Raw genomic sequence first — 22,180 nt, forward strand, 5'->3', positions numbered from 1 at the left:
TGCCTGCCAACGGCGGCGGCCGGCCCCCCCCTCTCTCTCCCCATCCTCCCCGGAGCCCGCGGGTTTCCAAACTTTCCGTGGCCGCCGCCGCCGTGATTGGCGCGGCGGAGGCCACCTCCATGCAAATGAAGCCCCGCCGCCCGCCGCCCGCAGATCAATAGGGACGCGGGGGAAGGAGCATGCAGTCCGCCTGGGCAGGCGTGGGGAGAGCCGGCAGCGACACGCCGAAAACACCCCCCAAAACAAACCCCCCGCCGGCTGACCGCAGGCTCCCTGCCCCCCTCCTCCCGCACACCCCGGCCCCCCGAGCGCCTCTAAAGCGAGAGCTTCCCTCCTCTGCTTTCTTATGAACCCAGGATGAGCAGCAAAGAAGACCCGAGCAAGTGCTGTCCGGCGGCTGCTCCCATCTCCAGTTTCACCATCCAGTCCATCCTGGGCAGCGGCAGCACTGAGCCCCCCCGGGAGGCCGGCGGCAGGGCGGCAGCCTGGCCCGCCCGCGGCCGGACCCTCTCCCTCTCCTCGGAGGACGAGGAACCGGAGGAGAGCTGGAAGCACCGCGGCTGCTTTTGCCCCGAAGCTCGGGGCTCCGCCGAACCGTGCCACAAACACCAACCCCTCACCTTCACCTGTCTCGGTGAGTACCGGGACAGGACCGGACTGGACGGGGCGGACGGGGCCCGCCGGGAAGGGCCGCGGAGGGCTCGGGCCCGGCCCGGCCCCCGCCGGGGGGGGGGGGGGGGGCGTGTGGCACCCCCGCCTGCTTTCGGGGCGCAGCGTATTTGCGCCGTCCGTGGCTGACGGGGGGAGGAAGGGTCTTGGTCAAAACCAGGGTGACTTGTTTGGTTGTTTTTTTTTTTTTTCCCCCCCTTCCCACCCCACCCGGGGTTGATTCTCCCGAAGGGGCGCGACGCGAGGGATAACGCTCGTTTTCTTAGATTCTGCTTATTTACAGCAAGGGGAAGAAAGCTGTTTATTTTTTAGCCTGAATTCTGACTAAACGGTCTGTGAAATGCGATGCTCTAAAGCAAAATCTGCCGGCTTGGAAAGGGAAGCACCCCTAGCGTGGCACTCGGCTGCCTTCACCGAGACATGCACATGTCCGTCTGTCCGTCCGTGGATGGAGGGACAGGGACAGCCCAGAAGGGGATGGCTTCTCCCGGCGTCGGTTGTGGTTGAGGCGGCGGGTGCTTGCCCGGGGGTTCGCCTCGGTGCTTCCCCCAACCGGGGCAGTGGCGGGAGGGGGGGTTCGGCCGTCGGGGGTGCCGGTCGCCGTGCGACCCCCGCTCTGTCCCTCTGTTACAGGCAGCGCCAAGGGGAGCGGAGCGGCGGCGGCGGGCAGCGGGGAGCGGGGGCCTTTCCTCTCGCCCCCCCAGCAGGACTGTAAAGAGGAGAAGGAGAAGCCGCTGGGACCACCCTCGCCCTCCTGCGGGGACCGGCAGCGCGACGGCGGGGACCGGCAGGCCGGGGCCGCCAAGAAGAAGACGCGCACGGTGTTCAGCCGCAGCCAGGTCTATCAGCTGGAATCCACCTTCGACATGAAGCGGTACCTGAGCAGCTCGGAGCGGGCCTGCCTGGCCTCCAGCCTGCAGCTCACCGAGACCCAGGTGAAAACCTGGTTCCAAAACCGCAGGAACAAGTGGAAACGGCAGCTCTCGGCCGAGCTGGAGGCGGCCAACATGGCCCACGCCTCGGCGCAGACTCTGGTGGGGATGCCGCTGGTGTTCAGAGACAATTCCCTCCTCCGAGTGCCGGTGCCCCGGTCCATCGCCTTCCCTGCCCCTCTCTACTACCCCGGCAGCAACCTCTCGGCCTTACCGCTCTACAACCTCTACAACAAGATCGACTACTGAGCTGCCGCACTCCCCTCCCCGCGGCCGCCCCGTCGGGGCCGGGACCGGGACCGGGAGCGGGGCCGCCGCGGGGGCTCCGTGCGGGATCTCGGCCCGCCTCCGCGGCGGGGACAGAGGAACGAGACTGATGGGAAGGACGGGCAAACGGAGAGCCCGGGGCGCCGGGGACACCCCCACCCCCCCCCGCCGTCCCCTCCTGCTATCCTGCCACTTGAAAAAAAAAAAAAATAAAAAAAGCGTTATTTCAGATCTGTAAATATTTTTAAAGAAAGAAAGAAAGAAAATAAACCGTTTTAAGCCTCGTTTGTAAATTTGCCAGCTCGATCGCGTGGTCCCGGGTCCCTGCCCGGAGGGGTACCCCGGGACCGGGGGGTGCCCCGCAGCCGGGCGGGGCATGGTGGGGAGCCGCCGCTGCGGGAAGAGCCTGGGACCGATACACGGGAGAACGAAAACGAGATGTAACACCGAGAATTTTTTTTTGTTGTTCTTTTTTTTCCTGCCTCCTGCTCGTTATCTCGTTTCCTGCAGGGAATCCCAGGCGGGCCTGCCCGTGGTCCCGCGGGACCGGCGGGGGCTCGGTCCCCTGCGCTTGGCTGGAAGATGAAGAAGGGCTTTTCTCAAACGTTCAGAAGCGGTTTCGGAAACGGGGCCCGTTTTTCTGGTTTGCGGCGTATTTTGCTAAAAGCCGCGGTGACAGGCAGCGGGCTCGCAGCTCCCGGTGACCCACCCCGGCGCTCGGCGGCTCCTCTCCCCGCCCCGGGGCACCCACGGGTGCCTCCCTACTGAGGACGGAGTCGATCGTTCACAGACAAAAAAAAGTAAATCCCGCAGCAAGTGGTATTTAAACAGCGACAACCGGCTCCGGGGGGACCGCTGGTACCGAGCGCGGGGGGATGTTTACAGCGGGAATAACGAGGGTGCCGTCACGGAGTAACGAAAAAAAAAAAAAAAAAGAGAGAGAAATAAAAGATGCGAAGGGGTAAATAAGGTGATTTTCAGTGTGTGGGAAGGAAAAGGCTCCCCCAGCGCCTCACAGCCGGTTACGTTAACACGGAGACCCCGGTTTTCAGCCCAGTGCTGCCCTTGCCCGGCGATAGCGGCAGGCCGGGGTGAGCTCAGCCCCGCTGCCGGCTGGGACACCGCCTTTCGGACTCTTTTTTTAGGGGGAATAATTCGTATTTCGGGTTTGCCCGTTAACGCTACGAACGCCCAGCAGTAGCCGTGCCTACTCCCGCGACACGGGCCTGGCGCTACGGCTTGGCTGGGACCCGTGTAGCTCCCCCGGGGGGCCGCGACGCCACCCCCACCCGGGAACCCCCGTTAGCAGCCGCTGACGATAACGGGAGCGACGGGGAGAGGCCGCTCCCCCCCCGCCCTCCGCCGCGTCCCCGCAGCCTCGCCGGGGCCGGCGGACTCCACATCCCGGCATGCCCTGCGGCATCACGCCGGGGGTGGTGGGCGCGCGGGGTACGCCGGGACGCACCGTTCCGCCTTTTCGAACCGGCCAATAGCGAGGCGGCGCGGCGTGAGGGGGCGGGGCGAGGGGTGGTGCGCGTGCGCGCGCGGACGGGCGGCGGTGGCGGCGGTTGTCGGCAAGGCCGTGAGGCGCGGGCGGAGCGCGGAGGTGAGGCCGGGCCGGGCCGGGCCGGGCCGGGCCGGGCTCCCCGCCGGGGCTCGGGGGAGGGGGCTGCGGAGGCCTCCGTAGTGCGGCTGGGCCTGCGTGGCGGGGCAGCGCCTCGGCGCGAGCGGGCGCCTCGGGCTGGCGGCCGTCTCCGGCTGGCGGCCGTCTCCCCTCAGCCGCGTCGGGCGCCGCGGCCTTTCCCGCCGCTTCACCGGGGCGCCCCCCCGTTTCGCGTCCCTTCCCCGGCGGGGCCGTGGGTGCTGGAGCCTCGGCCCTCCCGCGGTTCTCGGACCCTTCTCTCACTGTTTTCCCTTCCCGCCGCAGCCGGCAGCATCTCCCTCATCCCGACGTGCTCCTCCGGGACTGGACTGCGAGAACGACCGTGCCTCTGGCGCCTCGGGGCTTCCATAATCCGCCGCCGCTGCGGGAAGAAGGTTTTTCCTTGGCGTTGCGTGGAGCAGCGAGAAGAACTCGTGCACTATGAAAACGGTACTGTTAATGTCTTCTGAACGAAAAATGCAGACCGGCCGTCCTGACGCTTCCAGCAAAGCGGCCTGCTTTGTTGGCGAAGCGCTTACCGGCTACCTAAGTGATAGAGCGTGCTCTGTTAAGGGGATCTATAAAAGCCCCGATTTATCCGTTCAGTAACGGTGAGCTTTTGGGAGTGATGGAATTGCAAAGGTGCACCCTGTAGTTAAGTCGCACTGCAGTTTCAACAGCATGCATCTTCCCTGTAATGTCTTCTTTATGAGTTATCTCTTGTGGTGCTTGAACATTTTACCTGGAATTTGTGGTTTGAGGTGGGCACGACAATTACCGTTGTTTGGCAATGCCGGTTGTGAAGCAGTTGCATTTGTGAAAATGTGCAGAGCTCTGCGTGGTTGTTTTTTTTTTTTGGTGACATATGTGAAGGGAAGTATATATTTGAATTCTGATATTTTCTATGTTTTTCTGGATTAAAAATAGCTTTAGGAGATCCTTCTAGGTTTCTGATGTAAGTAACTTTTCTTCCTGGAGTGCTGCTTGTTAATTACTTTTGGGCTGGTTAGTAACTGGTGTACCAGGCACCTCAAACCCTCACGTGTGCTGTTTTTCTGCCATGAGTAGACAAGGCAATTAGCATGTCTGGTCTAATTTTCATAGTTGTTCTGAATTCCTTTAGATTTTCTGTCTCTGTACATCCCCCTGAAATACTCACTGAGGTACATTTCATTGTTTGAAATGTGATGGAGGTGCTGCTGAATTCTGTCTAGTATTCCCATAGAAATATGTGTTAGCAGATTCTCAAGCCTATCTGTCTTTTGCCTAAGTATGCCCAAAGCAGAGCTGAAAAAGGGGGTGAAGATGGCTTAATTTACTATTAAAAGGTTTTTTCTCCACTTCGTGTTTAAATAGCAGAAATAGCACTTTGTATTTGCATAGTAGGTTGTTTTTTTGAAGGATGTATTGCAGAATACCTACCAAAGCTCCCACTTAAGAATTTTTTCTAGTGTAAGAATGTGCAGTGCTCACATTGTTACACAACTTGATGATTTAGTTACTGACAAGTGTTGAACTAGAATAATTGTGCACTAAACTTGAACCTTGTTCTAGTTCATGTACTCATTCTCTCTTGATTTATTTTCAGAGGTCGAATCTTACCTCTGCAGTTGTACATACAAATTCAGGAGTGATAGTATTATAGAAAATCTATGCTAATTTATTTCTCTGTCCCTTTAGCATAAAGGAAATGTGCTGCTAAGGCTTTCTGAAGTTTTGATGGTTTTATTGGTGTACATGTAACAAAGAGTTTCTTCTTGCAGAGTGTTTGTTAGGTCTGCACTGTTTTCCCAGCTGAAATTTGCTGTTCATAGCCTCTGCTCTCTTTCTTTGAATTTTTGTATATACAACTAACTAGGCCTGTGAAGTGAGTGCTGCAGTCGCCTTCAGAGTCATTGATCTGTCATTGAATTGTTGATTTTTTTTTTTTCTAGCCATGTCACACTTACATGTTTGCTTTACATTTCAGTACCCCACAGAGCATAACTTTCCTTTCTTACCTGACTTTCTTTAGACTCTTAAGAGGGAAAAAAAATCTTAAAACTGTTTCATTGGAAATATTTTATAGCGCTTATGGAAGCCTAAGGATTGGAAACTTTCAGAGAGCCTGAAACTGTTTAAAAGATGATCCAGCTGCAATTCTCAGAAGTATGACAGTCATACCAAATCAGGAACAAATCAACACTTTTTGTTGGAGTTTTCAAATCGGATTCCTTTCTGCTTGTTTGTGTTTTTTAAAGTAACTTCTTGGTGCTCACAGTAATTTATAAATACTTTTAAAAATACAGCCACACACAGAGTGGGCAAAAATACATTTGTAAGTAACAATACCCAAGCTTATAGATAATATCAATAATAATAATAATAAACAGTACAAAAAGTTTATTATTATTCCATGTTATATTTGATATTTAAATGTAAAAGCTCTCTGTAGGGGGAGGAATTTATGGACGTTTTGGACAGCGATTAGTATTTTAGAGAGTTTGTCAGAAATCTGAACTTTTTCTGCATAAACTATTAAACTTCTCAGGTCTACTTTAAGCTACCTTTAAGATGGCTCAGATAACTAGCTAACTTGCTACACTTATGTTCTTGTTATTAACTAAAATTGTATCTGTGTGTTATTGTCTTTTCAGATGACGGGATCAAACGAATTCAAACTAAATCAAACTCCAGATGATGGTATTTCATCAGTAAAGTTTAGTCCAAATACATCTCAGTTTCTGCTTGTTTCATCCTGGGACACAACTGTCCGGCTCTATGATGTTCCTGCCAACACCATGAGACTCAAATATCAACATTCAGGAGCTGTCCTTGACTGTGCTTTTTATGTAAGCGTGTGAGGTGTTTTTTGTAATTATTATTTTATAGACATATAGTGCCCAAGGTACATTAGAAATTATCAGTCAATGAAATTAAAGGGATAGTGAAATCCACCTGAATTCTAGGTTTAAAAAAAAAAAAGAAAGCTTCTGCCAATGATTCTTCTTTTAACGAACACTGTTCTAATCCTGAATATCAGTATTTCCTGTGAAGGGTGAGGGCACGCAAGTAATTTACTTCTGATAGAAGTGGTAGGCAAAAGTAATTTGAGCTGGTTTGTTCTGTTTCTGCAATGGTACGGTAAATTGTGTGTGTCTTTCTTACAAAGAGTCGTACTGGTAGTATACAGCCAGAAGTCATTATTCACAATAAGTGCCCATAGCCAATTATTCTTTTCTTTTTAACCTTCTCATACTGGGTTGTTTTGGAAACACGGCATTGTTCCAGTGTTCCAAGTGAGCCATTTACCAGATACTTGATTTTTGTTTTTCTAATGCAATTGATTTGAAATATGAATAGTTTTAAGTTTATTGGTGCCACTTTTTTGTTTTACTTTTTTTTTAAATAGAAGGTTTCAATTAGCTGCTTTTTTTTGCACTGTATTCTGGCATGTCCTCCAGTGACTTGATGTCGATGTTTTACTGAATGTTTTAAAGATCAGTTTAAATTTTTAATTCTGCTTTTGCTTTTTTCACTGAGTGTTTTGTCACATAGCTGGTACCATACTGTGGGTCAACACACAACTTCTCAAATAGTTTCTAGTTTCCAAATTAATTTTAGAGGGAATACGCTTCAATTAAGTGTAACTGGCTTAAGTTGGCAGTCATTTAAAAGTAAGCGTTATGTGTTTTGCTGTTATAGAATTGATTTGATATAGCCTCTGACTGCTTTTGTTCTTTTTAGTTTTACTTTTAAATTAAACAAAAATCATATTGCTCAAAGCGCTTTTCTTAAACATTTTGCAAAGCTTCTGTCATCTGCCTGTTTAGATCTGGGCCAGATCTTGAGCCTTGTGTCTTAATTCCCATCTTCCCCAAACTCTTGAAAGCAAGTCCTGTGTTACAAGCCTAGAAGGTTAAATGTATAGCAGCCAGAGAAACTTAATGCATGTCATAACGTGAAATTTTTTGCTTTGTAGGATCCTACCCATGCCTGGAGTGGAGGATTAGATCAGCAATTGAAAATGCACGATCTAAACACGGACCAAGGTAAGCAGGTTGAATTCTGTAAGTGGTCTCAACAACTGGCCTAAACTTCAGATTTATATACTTACGTGAGCAGAATATCTTTCAAGTTTTTTAGAAGGGGGATATTTGCTTTAAGTAGTAGCCTCTGTTGATTTAAGTTGTCAGTGCTCAGCAGGCTCCTTTGCTGTGCAGCCCTTTCTGATCACCGAGGCACTAATGATTCAATTACTGTGTAATTAAGATTGTGCTATAACATCTTTAACAGAAGGGCAGAATCTGTTGCTGCTGGACTGAGGGTTTAAACTTTTCATGTGATGAATATTCATTGATGTATTTTACATGTGTATTTCATTTTTATTATTTTAAGGTGAAAATGGGAGGAAAGGGAATAGCTATATACTCATCACGCTGACGGAGGTTCACATCGTGTGTGCCTTTAGCAGAATAACTAGTGGCCCTAATAAGTGCCACCTAAAAGCAGGGAAGCATTTGGCAGTTTGCCAGAAAGCTTGGTAGCTGCTTGTAGCATGCCTTGAATTGGATTTCTGATGATAATCCTGCTCTGCAATAGGCTACTGTGTCTCAATTAGGGGGAATTAGCTAAGATGAACTTAAACTGAGCATGCTATTTTTCAAAGGTTTGTGGTTTAAGCATATTTAGACTGATCTTTCACATGTATGGCAGAATGTATATAAAGCTTTTGCTTTGTCAAACTTCATGACCTTATACTACTTTTTTTTTTCTAACAAAACGTTGCTCGAAAGGAACAGTTCCAGTGCCTCACTGGTGCAAAACATAGAGCTAGTTTGTCTAACTTTTTTGTGTGTTTGTATATGTGTTAGAGAAAAATGAATCTCAGCCTGAGACAAAGGTGGTCACTAGAACCAGCCAATAGCCAAGGCTCGACAAACTTGTGTGCATAGTAATGTTATGAAAATGTCAAATAATTCTGTTAAAGAGGACTTCCTAAAAGTGTTTGTTAATACTTTTTATTAATATGTAATATGAATTCATTTTGTCATAATGTTAATAGATACAAGCTGGATATGTAATGTTAATATATACAAGTCGCGTTCTGTATTAGTGCCTGCATCAAAGGTGGTGATGCTGAACACTTCTTAATACCTCTGAAGATCTCTCTGTGGCTGCCTAAAATTCTTAACTTCCTTTCATAATCTCAGGAGACATAAGTTTTGAAAAGATCAGGATTGTTAAATTTAAAAGTGATGCTTCTGAAGACTGAACTGTCCTTAAAGGGACTCCTGGCACATCAGTACAGGGAATATCAGAAAATAGTGTTTGTACTGCAGTAGTGTGTCCTTTTTTTAGACTCTATTCAGCACGTTTTGACTGTTTGTAGAGCCAGTAAAGTTAAAGAGATTGTATTTTCTTACAGAAAACCTTGTTGGTGCTCATGATGCTCCGATCAGGTGTGTTGAGTATTGCCCAGAAGTGAATGTCATGGTGACTGGAAGCTGGGATCAAACAGTTAAACTGTGGGATCCCAGAACTCCGTGTAATGCAGGAACTTTCTCTCAACCTGAAAAGGTATGTGCTGGATGCTGTATTCCAGGTGATATGTTAAATAATACATCCAGTGACTGGTTAAACATCACCATCCAGGACACTGTCTTGAACTGAATTGACTTTGAAAAGTTATGTTTAATAGTTTTTAAGCTGTGAAAATATTGTGTTTCAAAATACTGATATTTGGAATATATTATGATTTTAGGTTAAGGCTTTGAGCTTTCATCAGTAGGAGAGCATAACTTAATTCTTAGAACTTGTGGTGGACCAAATTCTTATAATTTAAAACAAACTTGACGAAGGAAAACCTAACAAAAACAGCATGTGAAATTCACCCAATTGTTAATAGTCCTTGGCTTAATTTTAATATGTGCTATTGATTTCCTTAAACGTTAAGATTTTAGATATATTGGATCCTGGCAGTCATAAAGTCTGATTGTTTTGAAATGTGCATAGAGATATAGCAAGAGGCCATTTACGTTGCCTGAAATAATACTTTGTTTTTTCATTTGTATGAAAAGATTGAACAGAATTGCTTGTATTGTAATTTACCTGTCATTGTACTAATGCCTAGTAAATTCAGACATTCTCCTAATACTAAAATCCTCTGTGCTAATGAGAGACCAAGAGAAATAATATACAATGGAATGTCTTAAGCTTTTTCTAATGGTTATATGGTGTGTTAATCTTTATACTGCTTACAGTTGTGTCACTGAAAGAATTATAGAACAGTAATTTCTGTTTTTTTATAGACTCCTAAAAACAGGCTGGGTTGCAGGATAATTTTACATATTAATGTTTTTTTTGCCTGTATCTGTTCTAAATTTCATTTAGCTCTGTCACATCATATTGTCAAGTCATAATTATGAGCCATCATTACGTTCCCTATTGCATCTAAATAGCTGTTACTTTTGTTACTACATAGCTGAATCTACTTCTGGGAAGACCTTTGTTCGGAATAAAGTAATTGCATTATTTCTAGTTTTGATTTATAGTTGTATGTAGCATGTAAAGAACTGTGATAAATTGCTGACAGAATATCATATAATGGACAGCCACAGTGAATCAAGCTGCTTATTGGTTCAGCAAGGTTCATTATGTCATTTTTTTAATACTGTCTTTGATAAATGTGTACACCTACTCAACTGCATGACAATGGTTTCATTTGATTTATGATTGTGTGGTGTAGAAAGAATACTTACTATACAGGTGTGACATCAGTTTGTAAAGAAGATTTAAGATATTTAATGTTCTTTACACCTTTGTTTCCATACGTGTATACAAACACATTTTATATAATATTTGTTAATATTGTTGGATCAATTTTTACATCAATAATGAAGGGAAATATGAAAAACGGTCTTGTTAAGGTGTGTAACTGCTGTTAGCTCAAAGTTTTCTTGCCCTTTTTATATGTAAGCGGGATTTGGCAGTTGGGATAATCAGAAATTTTAGGCAACTCCTATGTGAACATTTAAGACACTTCCCATCATTAGACCTCTGTCTTAAGAGGGAAGTTCAATAATCACATTTTAGAGCAACAATGCATGCTGAATGCATGTGAATTGGTTAAAGGAAGTTTTTTGTGTGTGTGTGTATATATATGCACACACATACACACCTGTCTGCTTAGTTTTTTTATTAGAAATGAACTTTTTGTAAGCGTAACTTCTTCAGAAATGTTCATAGCAAATGAAGAGGAAAGTTGTTTTGTCTGCTATTTCGGTGCAGTTTTACCAGAACCAAATAGCTTTATTGGGCTTTACCAGAGAACCAGAAAGTGAAACTGGGTGCTTGAGTGAAATCGTACAAGCACGTGCCAAAAGTAAATTGAATCCTTCTGGCAGGATACCAGATCTCTGACACTTTTGATTCTTGATCTGAGGTTTATACGATATCTGTTTCCTAAGTATTTAGCTGCATTATATCACTTTTGAAAAAGCTCATTCTTACGGTTTGCTGTTGTTAGCAGCTCCGTGACGGGACAGCTATAATCAGCTGCATTCCATCTTGCGTGTGTATCCACAACTTGTAATTCATTTGATAGCACAGTCTTTGACTGAACCTTTTTTCTTTTTTAACATATTTCCAGATTAATAATGGTAATAGTTGCAAACAGAACGATTTATGTGGTGGATATTTTAATGAGAAATTTGATAAACAAAGATTAGAACCTCAGCCAATTTTTAGAGTAGAGTTGGAATTCCAAGCCACAGTCCCTTTTAATGATGCCAAGCATATTGCTTCCTTCAATTTCACTTAGTTCTGTTAAAGTACACGAAGTACTGTTTTTTGTAATGATTTCTTGGTAATTTATTTCCATTTATTAACATAAAGCTCAGCTTGAAGTATTCTGTTTAAAAAGAAAAACACATGATTACCAGATAGAGGAAAACCGAGAAGAAAATGTGTAACATGGCATTGAAGGCCTAAACTGCAGGATCATGAATTGATAGTGGGGAATGCAAGCTATGCCTACCAAGCAAAGATGAATTCCAATATCCATGCTATTTCCCCTCCCTGTTACTTTTCCTCTTGCCTTGAAATGTCCAATAAATTTAATGCCTGAAATGATTTTTGAGGAAAACTTGAATAATACTGATTTCCCCTTTGAATTATGTGTAAATACCTCTGTACATGCGTAGCGTTTAGAGCATGGGTAATACCAGCAAAAGGAAGAAATCTCGCGTGTGGAAGATTATTTAGATATCACTGAGATCTGGAGACTAGGAACTGAGAAAATGTGCTTGAAATTTAGAATTTCACAACTGCATATGCATAAGTAATTTTTTTTTTTTCCCTACATCAGATGTAGTATGGGACTGTGCTAGGCTTGATTTTTTTTCAGCTGTGTGCTAGGGTACAGAATTAAGGGTGAGCTTTTGAAATGCTACATCAGTGTCATCACTAACTATCTGCACACTACTGCTGTTTATACTAAATTTGAGTTATAAATTAAAGCTAAAGGGAATTCTATAGCTACAGACTATTGTAGCTGTTGCCTGTTTTGTTATTGTGTCTTGCTGACCTTCTATTTTGTACAAAGAACAATGGATATCCAGGCTAATGTTCTATTTTTTTTTTTTAAAGGTCTATACGCTTTCTGTGTCTGGAGATAGACTAATTGTGGGGACAGCGGGTCGGAGAGTGCTGGTGTGGGATTTGCGGAACATGGGTTATGTTCAGCAGCGAAGAGAATCCAGTCTGAAATACCAGACCCGCTGTATCAGAGCATTTCCAAATAAACAGGTATGGGAACCATGCAGTAATTATCTTTTCTGTTGAATATTCTTTAATGGAAAATGGTGGTTTATTTTTCAAGTTTTCTGCATCTTTCATTTTAAAAAAACTTCCAGCCTTTGAAGTTCCGTAATCAAACTCGGGCCGGGGGCCGGTGGGGAAATGGTGTTGAGGCTTCTTGTTCCGGGTTAATTCTTTTTAATAGTGCAGCTTAGAAATGTTTGCCACTGACTTACCAGCGTATTATGTTTTCATTTTTTTCCTCAGTTTTGTCTCCTTTTTTTGAAGTATCCTATTTAATGCATCACAATGCTGACATGTAATTAAAAACCAAAACAAACCTGCCCCCGCCAAGTTGCAGTAGAAGAGGAAGACAGAATTGGTGGTTGCTCAGCAGCCTTTATGCATTTTAGCCCTGGGTTCTTCAATAGACTGTGAACAGGGACAGGATTAGAACTAGATGAATGTCATTTATATATTTTTCTTTTTTTAAACTCTGAGTCCGTGTCATGCACTCAAGAACCCATGATCCATTATCTAGGAGGAATTGTACAATTTAGATGATTATACAGCTGTTCCACGTAGGTTAACGTAGTGTATCTGTGGTATTTCAGATACACTAGTAAAGCAAGAAGATTAGCTTTTTCTGACAAACTAATTTGGGAGGGAATTTTCCCGTTTATGTAGCGATAGTACAGGAATTGCGAGACCTAGTTACTTGTTCTTGAACTGACATGAACACTTTGTCCATTTTCAGTTCTAGTTATAGTAAAACAAGCTGATCTTCCAGATAGTATTGTATTATGGATTTTAAAGAACCTTGCTATAGCTAGATATCATTACAATCCTATTTCTGAAAAGATCTATTATGGGCTTAACTCAGAAGTTATAATAAAAGCATCTCAGATTGCTCTAAGTCAGGACTGTAATTAACTGGATAAGTGGGCACCACTTATAATCAAGTTTCACTGAAAATACTATTTCTACTTGAGCATTTAGTTGCTAGTATAAAGCTCTGAACTAATTTTAATGTAATTCTGAAACTGAATAGTCCTGTGAGTATCTCTAATATTTCACATATTTAGGCTCTGGGGGATAGGTGGGCAAATACAAGGGGTTCTTTACTCTTAACATTTTTTTCCCCAAAATCAACTCGTATTTGGACCTGCAGGGGTAATTAAAACTCTCACTGTCAGCTTAAAACCATGGTGCAATGAGAATCTCTCTCGGAAAGTTTTTTCCTGCATTACTATTTTCTTAGAAACAGATTTTATTGATGATGCCGTGGATCTGTGGTAACAAACAATTCTGGTTGTACACAATTTAAGACTCTTTATGTTTTTTATTTGAGTTCAGAGGGGTATAAGAGAAATTGTATTGCAATCTCTTCTCCAGTTGTGAACTTCTAAAATGCATATCTCCAAATTTTTTTGGTAGGGTTATGTTTTAAGTTCTATTGAAGGTCGTGTTGCGGTGGAATATTTGGATCCAAGTCCAGAAATCCAGAAGAAGAAATACGCGTTCAAATGTCACCGTTTGAAGGAAAACAACATTGAGCAGATTTATCCAGTTAATGCTATTTCTTTCCATAATGTCCACAACACGTTTGCTACAGGTAGAGTGGATACTCGTGTTTTTGTAACATTTGCATCAGTCCCTTTAGTTTTCATTTAAACAGGTCAGCCTTTACTTCATATGTACTTACTTTTTAAGCTTTTAAATTGTATTTCTTGCAACGAGCAGGGTTTTTAAATTATTTCATGCAGTGAGAGTTAATTGCTTTAATGGGGATTTTGGGAAATAGTTATTGTGCTCTTTACTGAATTATGCAACTCAGTATAATCCTGTGTTTTTACTGACAAAGTAACTCCAGGTAGCTTTTTCTCTTTGCTGTATCTTTTCAGTCTTGCTCTTCTCTCCAATATAATTTACAATCAGTTTTTAAAAATTAATTTTCAGGAGGTTCTGATGGATTTGTAAATATTTGGGATCCATTTAATAAAAAGCGTCTGTGTCAGTTCCATCGGTATCCCACAAGCATAGCATCACTTGCCTTCAGCAATGATGGAACTACCCTTGCAATAGCTTCTTCATATATGTATGAAATGGATGACATTGAACATCCTGAAGATGGTATCTATATTCGCCAAGTGACAGATGCAGAAACAAAACCTAAGTGAGTATGCTTCACCTGTATTTGAGACTTTCTGAGCATTCATCCCAAGATTTATTAATTTTCCTAAATTCATGAATAGCATTATTGATGCCAGTAGATAGTGCAGCTTGACAGTAGGGTTGGTTTTGATTTTATCTTGTTTGCCCAAGCTTTCAATATCCGTAGGTTGATAGACGTCTGATGGATAAAATTGTGCCTAGTTGTTTAGTAGGAGAAGAATGTCAAACTCTTATCCTTTTTGAATAGGTGCTATTATATGAAGCTGTGGACTTATTGCTAGCTCATTGCTTCAAGAATTAAGTGAAGAATTCAAGAAAAATTTATTTGAGTAAATGTTACTGTGTTTGGATATTTAAAACTTAGAATTAATGAAATCTTTCCACACTGAGTATACACCCAACTGTCACAGTCAGAAGTGAATCTAGACACCGCTCTAGGAAGGTTGTGTAAAATCGAGGAAAAGCTTTCTCAGTTCCCGCGTATTGGAGTTTGCTGCAGCCCCCTGATAACACACTTTTCTATCATTGTTGCTGTCAAAATGGGGCAAACTGATGGATTGAGGTAAAAGATTTCTGTTAAGCTGGCTCTGACATGAATGTTACATAGAAAAATTGCCATCACAGTGCAGAATTGCGCTACTCTTTATTATGCTAGCACAGGACCAGTTGTTTTTATTTTCAAATTCCTGTGGTTTGTCATGGCTGTTTTTTTTCTAGTACTCAAACTGTCTTAGACTTTATCTAGTTGTCTCCGTTATTTAGTATCTAAGTGGTTATGTAAATTAGACACATAAGTGAATAAAAGTTCTTGAGTTTAAAACCTCAAGTACTGGCCCCCTGCTTAGTGACTTGTATATTGATTCAGAGCAGCCATTTTATCGCTGTGGAGATGTGAGGTGGAAGTTACAGAAGAATAAATACACCATCTCTCACTTGGAGATGTTTGTTTTACAATAATTTTGGTACTCCTGGAAAAATCAGAACTATTTCAGTATATATTTCTGGGGTGCTCTCAAGTTAAAAAAAAAAAAAAAATCAGATGATAATTCAAACTTTTTTTCAAAATCAAGTTGTACTTGTTATATACATTTGGGAGGGTTTAAAAAAAAAAAAGGTGGTAAAAGAATACTTGCTGCTATTGTCTTGTAATAGTAAGAGCTGCTTTCAGTTATTTTTGTTCATGGCTAGTTATGGTTGCTAATTCTGTAGATGCTTCATTCTGCTGTATGAGGAGGTTAATCTACAATTAAACAATATTTCCTCTTCGCCCTCCATTATTTTCTGAAACAGATGGTTCATCATTTCCTGGGCTGTTAAACACAGCAAGGTTAAGGTTAGACTCTTGGGAATCAGCTAGTTTTGAATCTTATTAGGCTGTAGAAGGAAAACTAATAAGAATACTCCTTAATATCATTTTGTGACTGTAAACAATTATTTATTAGCAAACAATTGATCCCAGAAGGGCAAATTGTTTGAGTCAGTAATGAGCTGAGAAAAAACAGAGCATATCTGTGTATTTGGAAAATAATTGTAACGTAATTGCAATGCATTTAGACAGGCATCTTTTTGGACCTGTTTCTATCTTTAAATGAATTTCTGAAAACATTAACAAGGTTTATATGCTTTTCTGACATTTACAAGTTGCTTGTGCCAACCTTAGGGCACTAAGAATGATGTGTATATTTTAATGTTACAGTAGGGTGAGTCATCTCTGGTTTATTCTAAAAATAAGTTACTTAGGATAAAAGACTTAAGTTGTTTCATAGTGATCTTTTTGCATATTAATTTGAATCACTTAGCATTTCTGCACAATGCATTCTTAAATGCATCAAGATGGTGTCATATTACATAAAAAATTTGGTAAGATCAGCTTTTTGATCATTACATTATTATATATTGCATCTTGATACAAGTGAAAGCAGCCTTTCTACACATTTCTGTTTTTATAGAATGTTGAATGTTTTACCTGTTTATGATTAAATATTGCTTGCTGAAATACAGTTTATTTATTTCAGGTCTACTTAGAGGTCTGCTTAGACTTCTGGTGATACTACTTCTGTGCAAGAGGTGCCCACCTGTTCCTAACAAGACTAAACTAAAACAATAGAAGTGAGAAGAACAATCTTTGTACTGATGTTTTTAACTAAGAAATATTTGTTTGTAGTATGTCTTAATCTGTCATTACTTGCCTGCTTATAATGTTAGTGAAACTGTTTTCTTTGTCTGCTGTCTGTAGCTAAATCAGTTCAGTCCTGTAGAAAACTTTGCATATACCTTTATAAAAGCTTATGACATTTTGTAGTATCTAATTATGAAAACTTCCAGTGGTCTCATAATTGTTCAATAAATACCCACAGGTTTTTTGAAAACAAATATGTTGTGTAACAGCCTTTACTGTTTGTGAAACAAATGTTAAGATGAAAACTTTTAAGTTGCAAGAATTCTTGAGTTCTAGATCTTCCTGATGGGAAATCTCTGAACCATCTGTCTTTTTTCCAATGAGCTGAACTGGGAATCTCTTCATTACCTGGGGACCTTGGCTCTCCAGGCAATGTTTTCACAGGGCTGGAAGGCCTAAAGTTGTATTAGGTTTATCTCAGTGACTTGATTGTTACTGAAGAATCGTTAACTGTTTCTGGAGGAAAGAACTTGAACATGTGGTACTTTGGTTTTTTGCACATACTGCATAAAAGCCTAAAATTAATGATGCTTGGGAAGAATTGAGGGTAGAGGGGAGAAAATGCAGAGTTTCAGCCTAGAGCTGAGTGGTCTGTTCCAAGTATGCAGCTCTGACCTGGTCACCCAGGGTTTATGGAGGAACACAAGTGGAAATGCAGGAAAGAGGAGTTTCCCCAGAGTGGAAATGTCATTCTGGCCACAAAAACCCATGAAAATATGCTGTTTTCCAAATGTCTTGTTTACCTTATTGCCAGTTGGTAAGAAGTCTAATCTGTACTCAAATTTTGTGTCAGCCTCTTGAGAATTTTGGAGTGGGGGGTGGGTGTGAGAAGATACTTGAGCTTGGACAAATTAAACATTTCTTTGGAAAGTAGTATTAGAAAAACAACTTAGACGCTGTGTGTGTGTTTTTTCTAAATGGGAACATAGATTTGCTCAAGAGACTAAACCTGCAAATCCATCTGCTGAAAGGAATATATTGTATTGCGCATTCCTGACTGGTTTGTGGAAATAAATATAAATGCTTTTTGAGTAGCTTTTATTGGTGGTGCTATCTCATCCAACTCTGCTTGCAGAACAGTCAAAACTGCTGATGTAGTAGCTTGTATGAGGTGTTTGGGAAGTACTTAAGTATTCACTTAATACTTAATTATTTACTTTGTAGTGAATAGTAAGGAGGGACAGAACAAAACTATGAGGCTTATCAAAGATGATTAGGGTGTGGGTATTTTGGAGTGGTGATTGGATTCATTCTTCCACCTTCTTCTGAGTTTTATCTGTGTAGCCAGTGGGAGTACTTCGTTACCTTTAAGAAAACAAACTTGCTGACAACAGAAATAGTAACCAATCGTTCCAAAGAAGGTGGTGATGGAGAGGAAGCTGGGCTCCGTGTGTGCAGAAAGCTAACAAGCTTCAGCTGTTACCAGGTGGACATAGTAAATGAGTTGTACATGGAATATTTTACAGTTTGTCATGAGCTAGATATGGATTCTTCGATAATATAAACTGGTTTTGATAGATTTGAAAAAAATATCTTCCTAAATGAAATATGAATAATGCCCTCACTGCAGTAGCATCCAGGCTCTGTTCTGATAGACGTGCCCCATCCCTATTTCTTCCAGTTTTAACTGGCTTTTTTGCATTGAGGGTACATGACCGATATTGGGCAAAGGTTGAATTTTTGATGTCAGCTTAGGAAGTGATGACATACTGGTGTTTGGGCTTTTTATTATTTTTGACGAATACATTGATACGTAGGCTCTGGGGCCTAACCCTGGGAACCAGAGGTTTCTGTGAGAATGACTAGCAAAGAGATAGTAAGCAAAATCCCTAATTTGGGGGATAACTAGGCTGAAACGGCACGCTTTGTGTTAAGCACACTGTCAAATGTTCCAGGATCTCGTACCACAATGTGTGTGTGTGTGCAGGTGTAAATACACATATATTTGCAGAGCAAACACACAGTATCTGCTGTGCCTCCATCTCTTCTCAGCTGAGAGGTTACAATATTATAAAATAGAAGATTGAGCCCACAAATAAGCTGTTGTTGCCTGAAAGCACAATAGTTACCCTGCTGGTGGAGAAGTGAGACCTAAAGTGAGGATGGGTCCAAATAAATAACGTGTGAAAGCAGAAATAGGCTGACACTAATGAAAAGGTGGCTTATGGATGATGTGGAGAAAGGACTGTGTGAAATGGAGAGAGGATGGAGCGGGGAGTCACAGGGGTAAAACTGTGGGGAACAAAGTGAAATAAGAGCTAGAGAATGTAGGGAAAAACAAAGAATTAGGGGAGTTCCAAACTGGTTAACAAAGTAGACACACAACATAACCTGGAAATGATGCCACCTGTGCAAATTTTGGTAAGTATCAGGGGCAAAAAATACCTGTTAGTGCTTGATGTACTGAGATCTGCATGCTTCAGTGGACAAAGGTAGCCCAAGATGTGTTGAAGGAAATGGATTGGACTTACTAGTTCTATTTTGGCCTCAAAATGGTGGGAAAATTCCTTGTGGTATGTTGGTGTTTTATATAAATGCTTGAACCAAACGAGTCGGTAAAAAATAGTGAGAAAATTGGGCATAATGGAGGAGAAAGGGAAATGTTAGTTGGTCAGGGCTACAGCTGTGTCTGTATGTTAGATACAAATATGTGCAGTTGGAATATGAATATTTCTTTTACAAGATTAATCTTCCTTTCGTTAGCTTTCTTCTAGAAATGCAGGTCAAGGCAGAAGTTCATAAGCTGGAGAAATCATGAAACAAGCCTTTTCTGACTCTATCTAACAAGCAGCTGAACAAAGAGGATATACTGACTCTTGATCAGAGGAATTGAGATCTAAAAAAGCTCCTTAAGTCATTGCTTTTTGGACAGTGTTGAGGGCTGTACAGAAAACATGGAGTCATAGCCGTCATTCTAATAGAATCATCAATCACCGTTGACTGCTTGCAGGAAAAAATATCACGGGTTGTCTCTCACAAGAGGCTCATAACACTGTGGTATTAGAAGCCAAGTGGCATCTGTGCCCTGAATGTTACAAAAGCATGATGGTGAGTGTACTTTTTCCTGTTGGCCAGCACTTCAAGGTAATCAGTGTATGGTTACGACATACAGGTTTGGAGCTCTGCCCCATTTCAGATGTGCTGTTTTGTGCTGCTGCTGTAATTATATATTTAAAAAGTGTGTCCTTTAGATGGGCGTTTTCCCAAGCAAAACCAGTCCCTGCTCTGAGCCCCGAACACAGAGACTTCAGTGATGCTGTTGAGAATGACCTTTACAAAGCTGTGCAGGTATCGCTAGCTCCGTGAGTCTGTCTCACACTTTTATAAGTGTCCAATAGTTTTTACTGCCTTGAAAATTAAGGATTTTTTGTAGCTGGAGCCGTGCAGTCACTTAAGTTCAGCAGTAATTCAGCTGGTGCACCTCTTAAGATAGCGGCCCAAAAGCTGGGTGTTTCTACTATTGGATACTCGTGCAAATGTTGGCCTAAATGACACATCCACTGTCAGTGATTGGTATTAGTGGTCTGGAGCAGAACCTATTTCTTCTGACTAGCAGACATCTGTTCTGGTGATTACACCATTAGCTGCTTTTATGTTGTTTAGTATAATCATAACCACAACGCTAGTAATTTTTTAGTCAATATGCAACTGATACAACTTCTAGTCCTCCAGCAATGTGACATTTGCTCTGAAATGTGTCAGGCTTCTTTGTTCAAAATAGTATTTAAGTGATACTTTGTAATACATTTAGATATGTAGAATTTAGAAATGAAAAGTCAAATACAGGACTCGCCCAGATATTCTTATAACTAATATGCTAAAGGCACTTCTTGTGAAATATGTCTTATTTCGTAAGGCTCTGTGTGTGGCACTTTGACTATATCATGCATTTTCCTATAGCATGAAAAGATACAAATGTGCTAACACGTGATAGCAACATGGGGGATGTAATAGGTCTTCAGAGTCTCCTGTGATTACCTGCAAAGTGGAAGGGAATAAACTGTTCTCCATGTCCACTGGGACTGGGAGGAGGCATAATGAGCCTAAATTGCAGTAGAGATTAGTGTAGACATTAGGAAAAACTTTGTAAGGATGGTTAAGCTCAGGAATAAATGGCCTGGGGAAACTGCAGTGTCTCCATCTGTGGAATTTCTCAAGCACAGGTTAGACAAGCACCTGCCAGGAATGGTGTGGGTTTAACTGGTTCTGTCTTTGGGCAGGAAAGATAAGTTAGTACTGATTGCACCTGCGGTTGTTACACCACTAAATTTGTCTCTGATCATTCCTTCACCTGGTATTGCTCCCGTTACAGCAAACTAGTATTCTTTGTAACTGAGGCTGGGATTCCTATTATCTAAAACTTTAAAATTCTTAAACAGGCTTTTATTTTCCTCCATGGCCCACACCACCATTAAAGGACAAACTCGTTTCAGCTTTGAATCGGCCCATGCCTACCAGTTTACCCTGTCAGCGTGCCCTGCCTGGGAGCAAGCTCTGCAGAGCTGTCCCGTTAAACAAGACCATCCTACTTCTTAAATTCAATGTATGTATTCATTCTGTAGGCATTTCTGAATTTGTATAAGGTTAATAAAGCAGAGTACCTGATTCTTATTGGCTAGATAAATATTTCGTTTACATCAGTCTTACAATAATTGTAGTTTGGGCTTGCGGGTGGCTTCACTATTAGCTGGCACTAAACAATGCTTGTACCAGCGTAGCATGTAGTTGTATATTTTAATCAATTCCCCACTTACACAACCCCCCTATATTCTCTTTTGGTAAAACCAGAGCAAGGTAGCATCAAGTAAAACCAAAGCAATAATATATTCACTTATGCCGAAGAGTTCCTAATAATTAAATGAAAATAAACAAGGGTTGCTTTTCCTCGCTTGTTTTCTGCAAACCACTGCTGTTCTGCAGTGACAACAATGCAGCAAAGACAACAATTGCCTTATTCTCAGCGCTGCACAGATGCATTGTAAGAAATGATTCTGGCTTGAGAATTTGTTCCCTAAATAGATAAGACAGCCAAAGGTTGAGAGAGAAGAAATATTCTCATTCCACAGATGTCAACAAAGGCACAGAATAAGGAAGCGGATTTCCTTGTCACAGAGCAAAGGCAGGATTTGAACAGATTTCTTGATTCCTAGCTCATGTAATTGGTTTAATTTTTTGTCTCTGCTGTAGACTTACAGTAGGGAGTTGAGTTAATCTTTTTTATTCCTGTGATGTAATTTTTTCGTCAATCAAACAAACAGTGCTTCCGTGTAAAGGTAAATGAGACCAAATTGTTAGAGGAGGGTTAAGATCCTTAGATGAATCTTCTTAAATGCAAATTTTTCCTATATGGTGATACAGTATACACTAGTGTGTTGGTATATAGTACTGCTAAATGGCACAAAGACATTCCAATAGAATGCAAAGATTGACTTTACTACTATAGTGAAGGATAGATGTAACAGGATAAAAGTAGAAAGAGCAAGCATTTTTAGAGGTTGTGCTTTTAAAAATAATAACAAAATGTGCCATCATGTTTCT

At 42.0% G+C, this 22,180-nt stretch overlaps 2 protein-coding genes across 3 annotated transcripts; both read left to right on the top strand.

The window, feature by feature from the left end:
* The first annotated feature begins 357 nt into the window (after positions 1 to 357).
* On the top strand, positions 358 to 2,393 carry HMX2 (H6 family homeobox 2). The gene is made up of 2 exons (XM_074874057.1): positions 358 to 634; positions 1,303 to 2,393. Exons 1-2 carry the CDS (start codon positions 358 to 360, stop codon positions 1,848 to 1,850), a joined length of 825 nt encoding a protein of 274 aa, XP_074730158.1. The 3' UTR covers positions 1,851 to 2,393.
* A 997-nt stretch (positions 2,394 to 3,390) lies between these two features.
* On the top strand, positions 3,391 to 16,836 carry BUB3 (BUB3 mitotic checkpoint protein). Of its 2 annotated transcripts, XM_074875487.1 has the most exons (9): positions 3,391 to 3,474; positions 3,796 to 3,960; positions 6,147 to 6,341; positions 7,472 to 7,541; positions 8,918 to 9,069; positions 12,139 to 12,297; positions 13,726 to 13,903; positions 14,248 to 14,464; positions 16,479 to 16,836. In XM_074875487.1, exons 2-9 carry the CDS (start codon positions 3,952 to 3,954, stop codon positions 16,486 to 16,488), a joined length of 990 nt encoding a protein of 329 aa, XP_074731588.1. In that variant the 5' UTR covers positions 3,391 to 3,474; positions 3,796 to 3,951; the 3' UTR covers positions 16,489 to 16,836. The 2 variants fall into 2 exon arrangements, with proteins under 2 accessions (XP_074731588.1, XP_074731589.1); XM_074875488.1 differs by lacking the exon at positions 16,479 to 16,836 and having other exon boundaries at positions 14,248 to 14,468.
* Positions 16,837 to 22,180: the final 5,344 nt, after the last annotated feature.

This window comes from Strix uralensis, chromosome 7, assembly GCF_047716275.1.
Source record: "Strix uralensis isolate ZFMK-TIS-50842 chromosome 7, bStrUra1, whole genome shotgun sequence".
NCBI classification, from domain to species: domain Eukaryota; kingdom Metazoa; phylum Chordata; class Aves; order Strigiformes; family Strigidae; genus Strix; species Strix uralensis.

Coding starts and splice junctions, on each gene's coding strand:
- HMX2 (XM_074874057.1), top strand. CDS start 358: ATGAGCAGCAAAGAAGACCCGAGCAAGTGCTGTCCGGCGGCTGCTCCC. Junction 635..1,302: donor CCTCACCTTCACCTGTCTCG/GTGAGTACCGGG, acceptor CCTCTGTTACAG/GCAGCGCCAAGGGGAGCGGA.
- BUB3 (XM_074875487.1), top strand. Junction 7,542..8,917: donor CGATCTAAACACGGACCAAG/GTAAGCAGGTTG, acceptor ATTTTCTTACAG/AAAACCTTGTTGGTGCTCAT. Junction 9,070..12,138: donor CTTTCTCTCAACCTGAAAAG/GTATGTGCTGGA, acceptor TTTTTTTTAAAG/GTCTATACGCTTTCTGTGTC.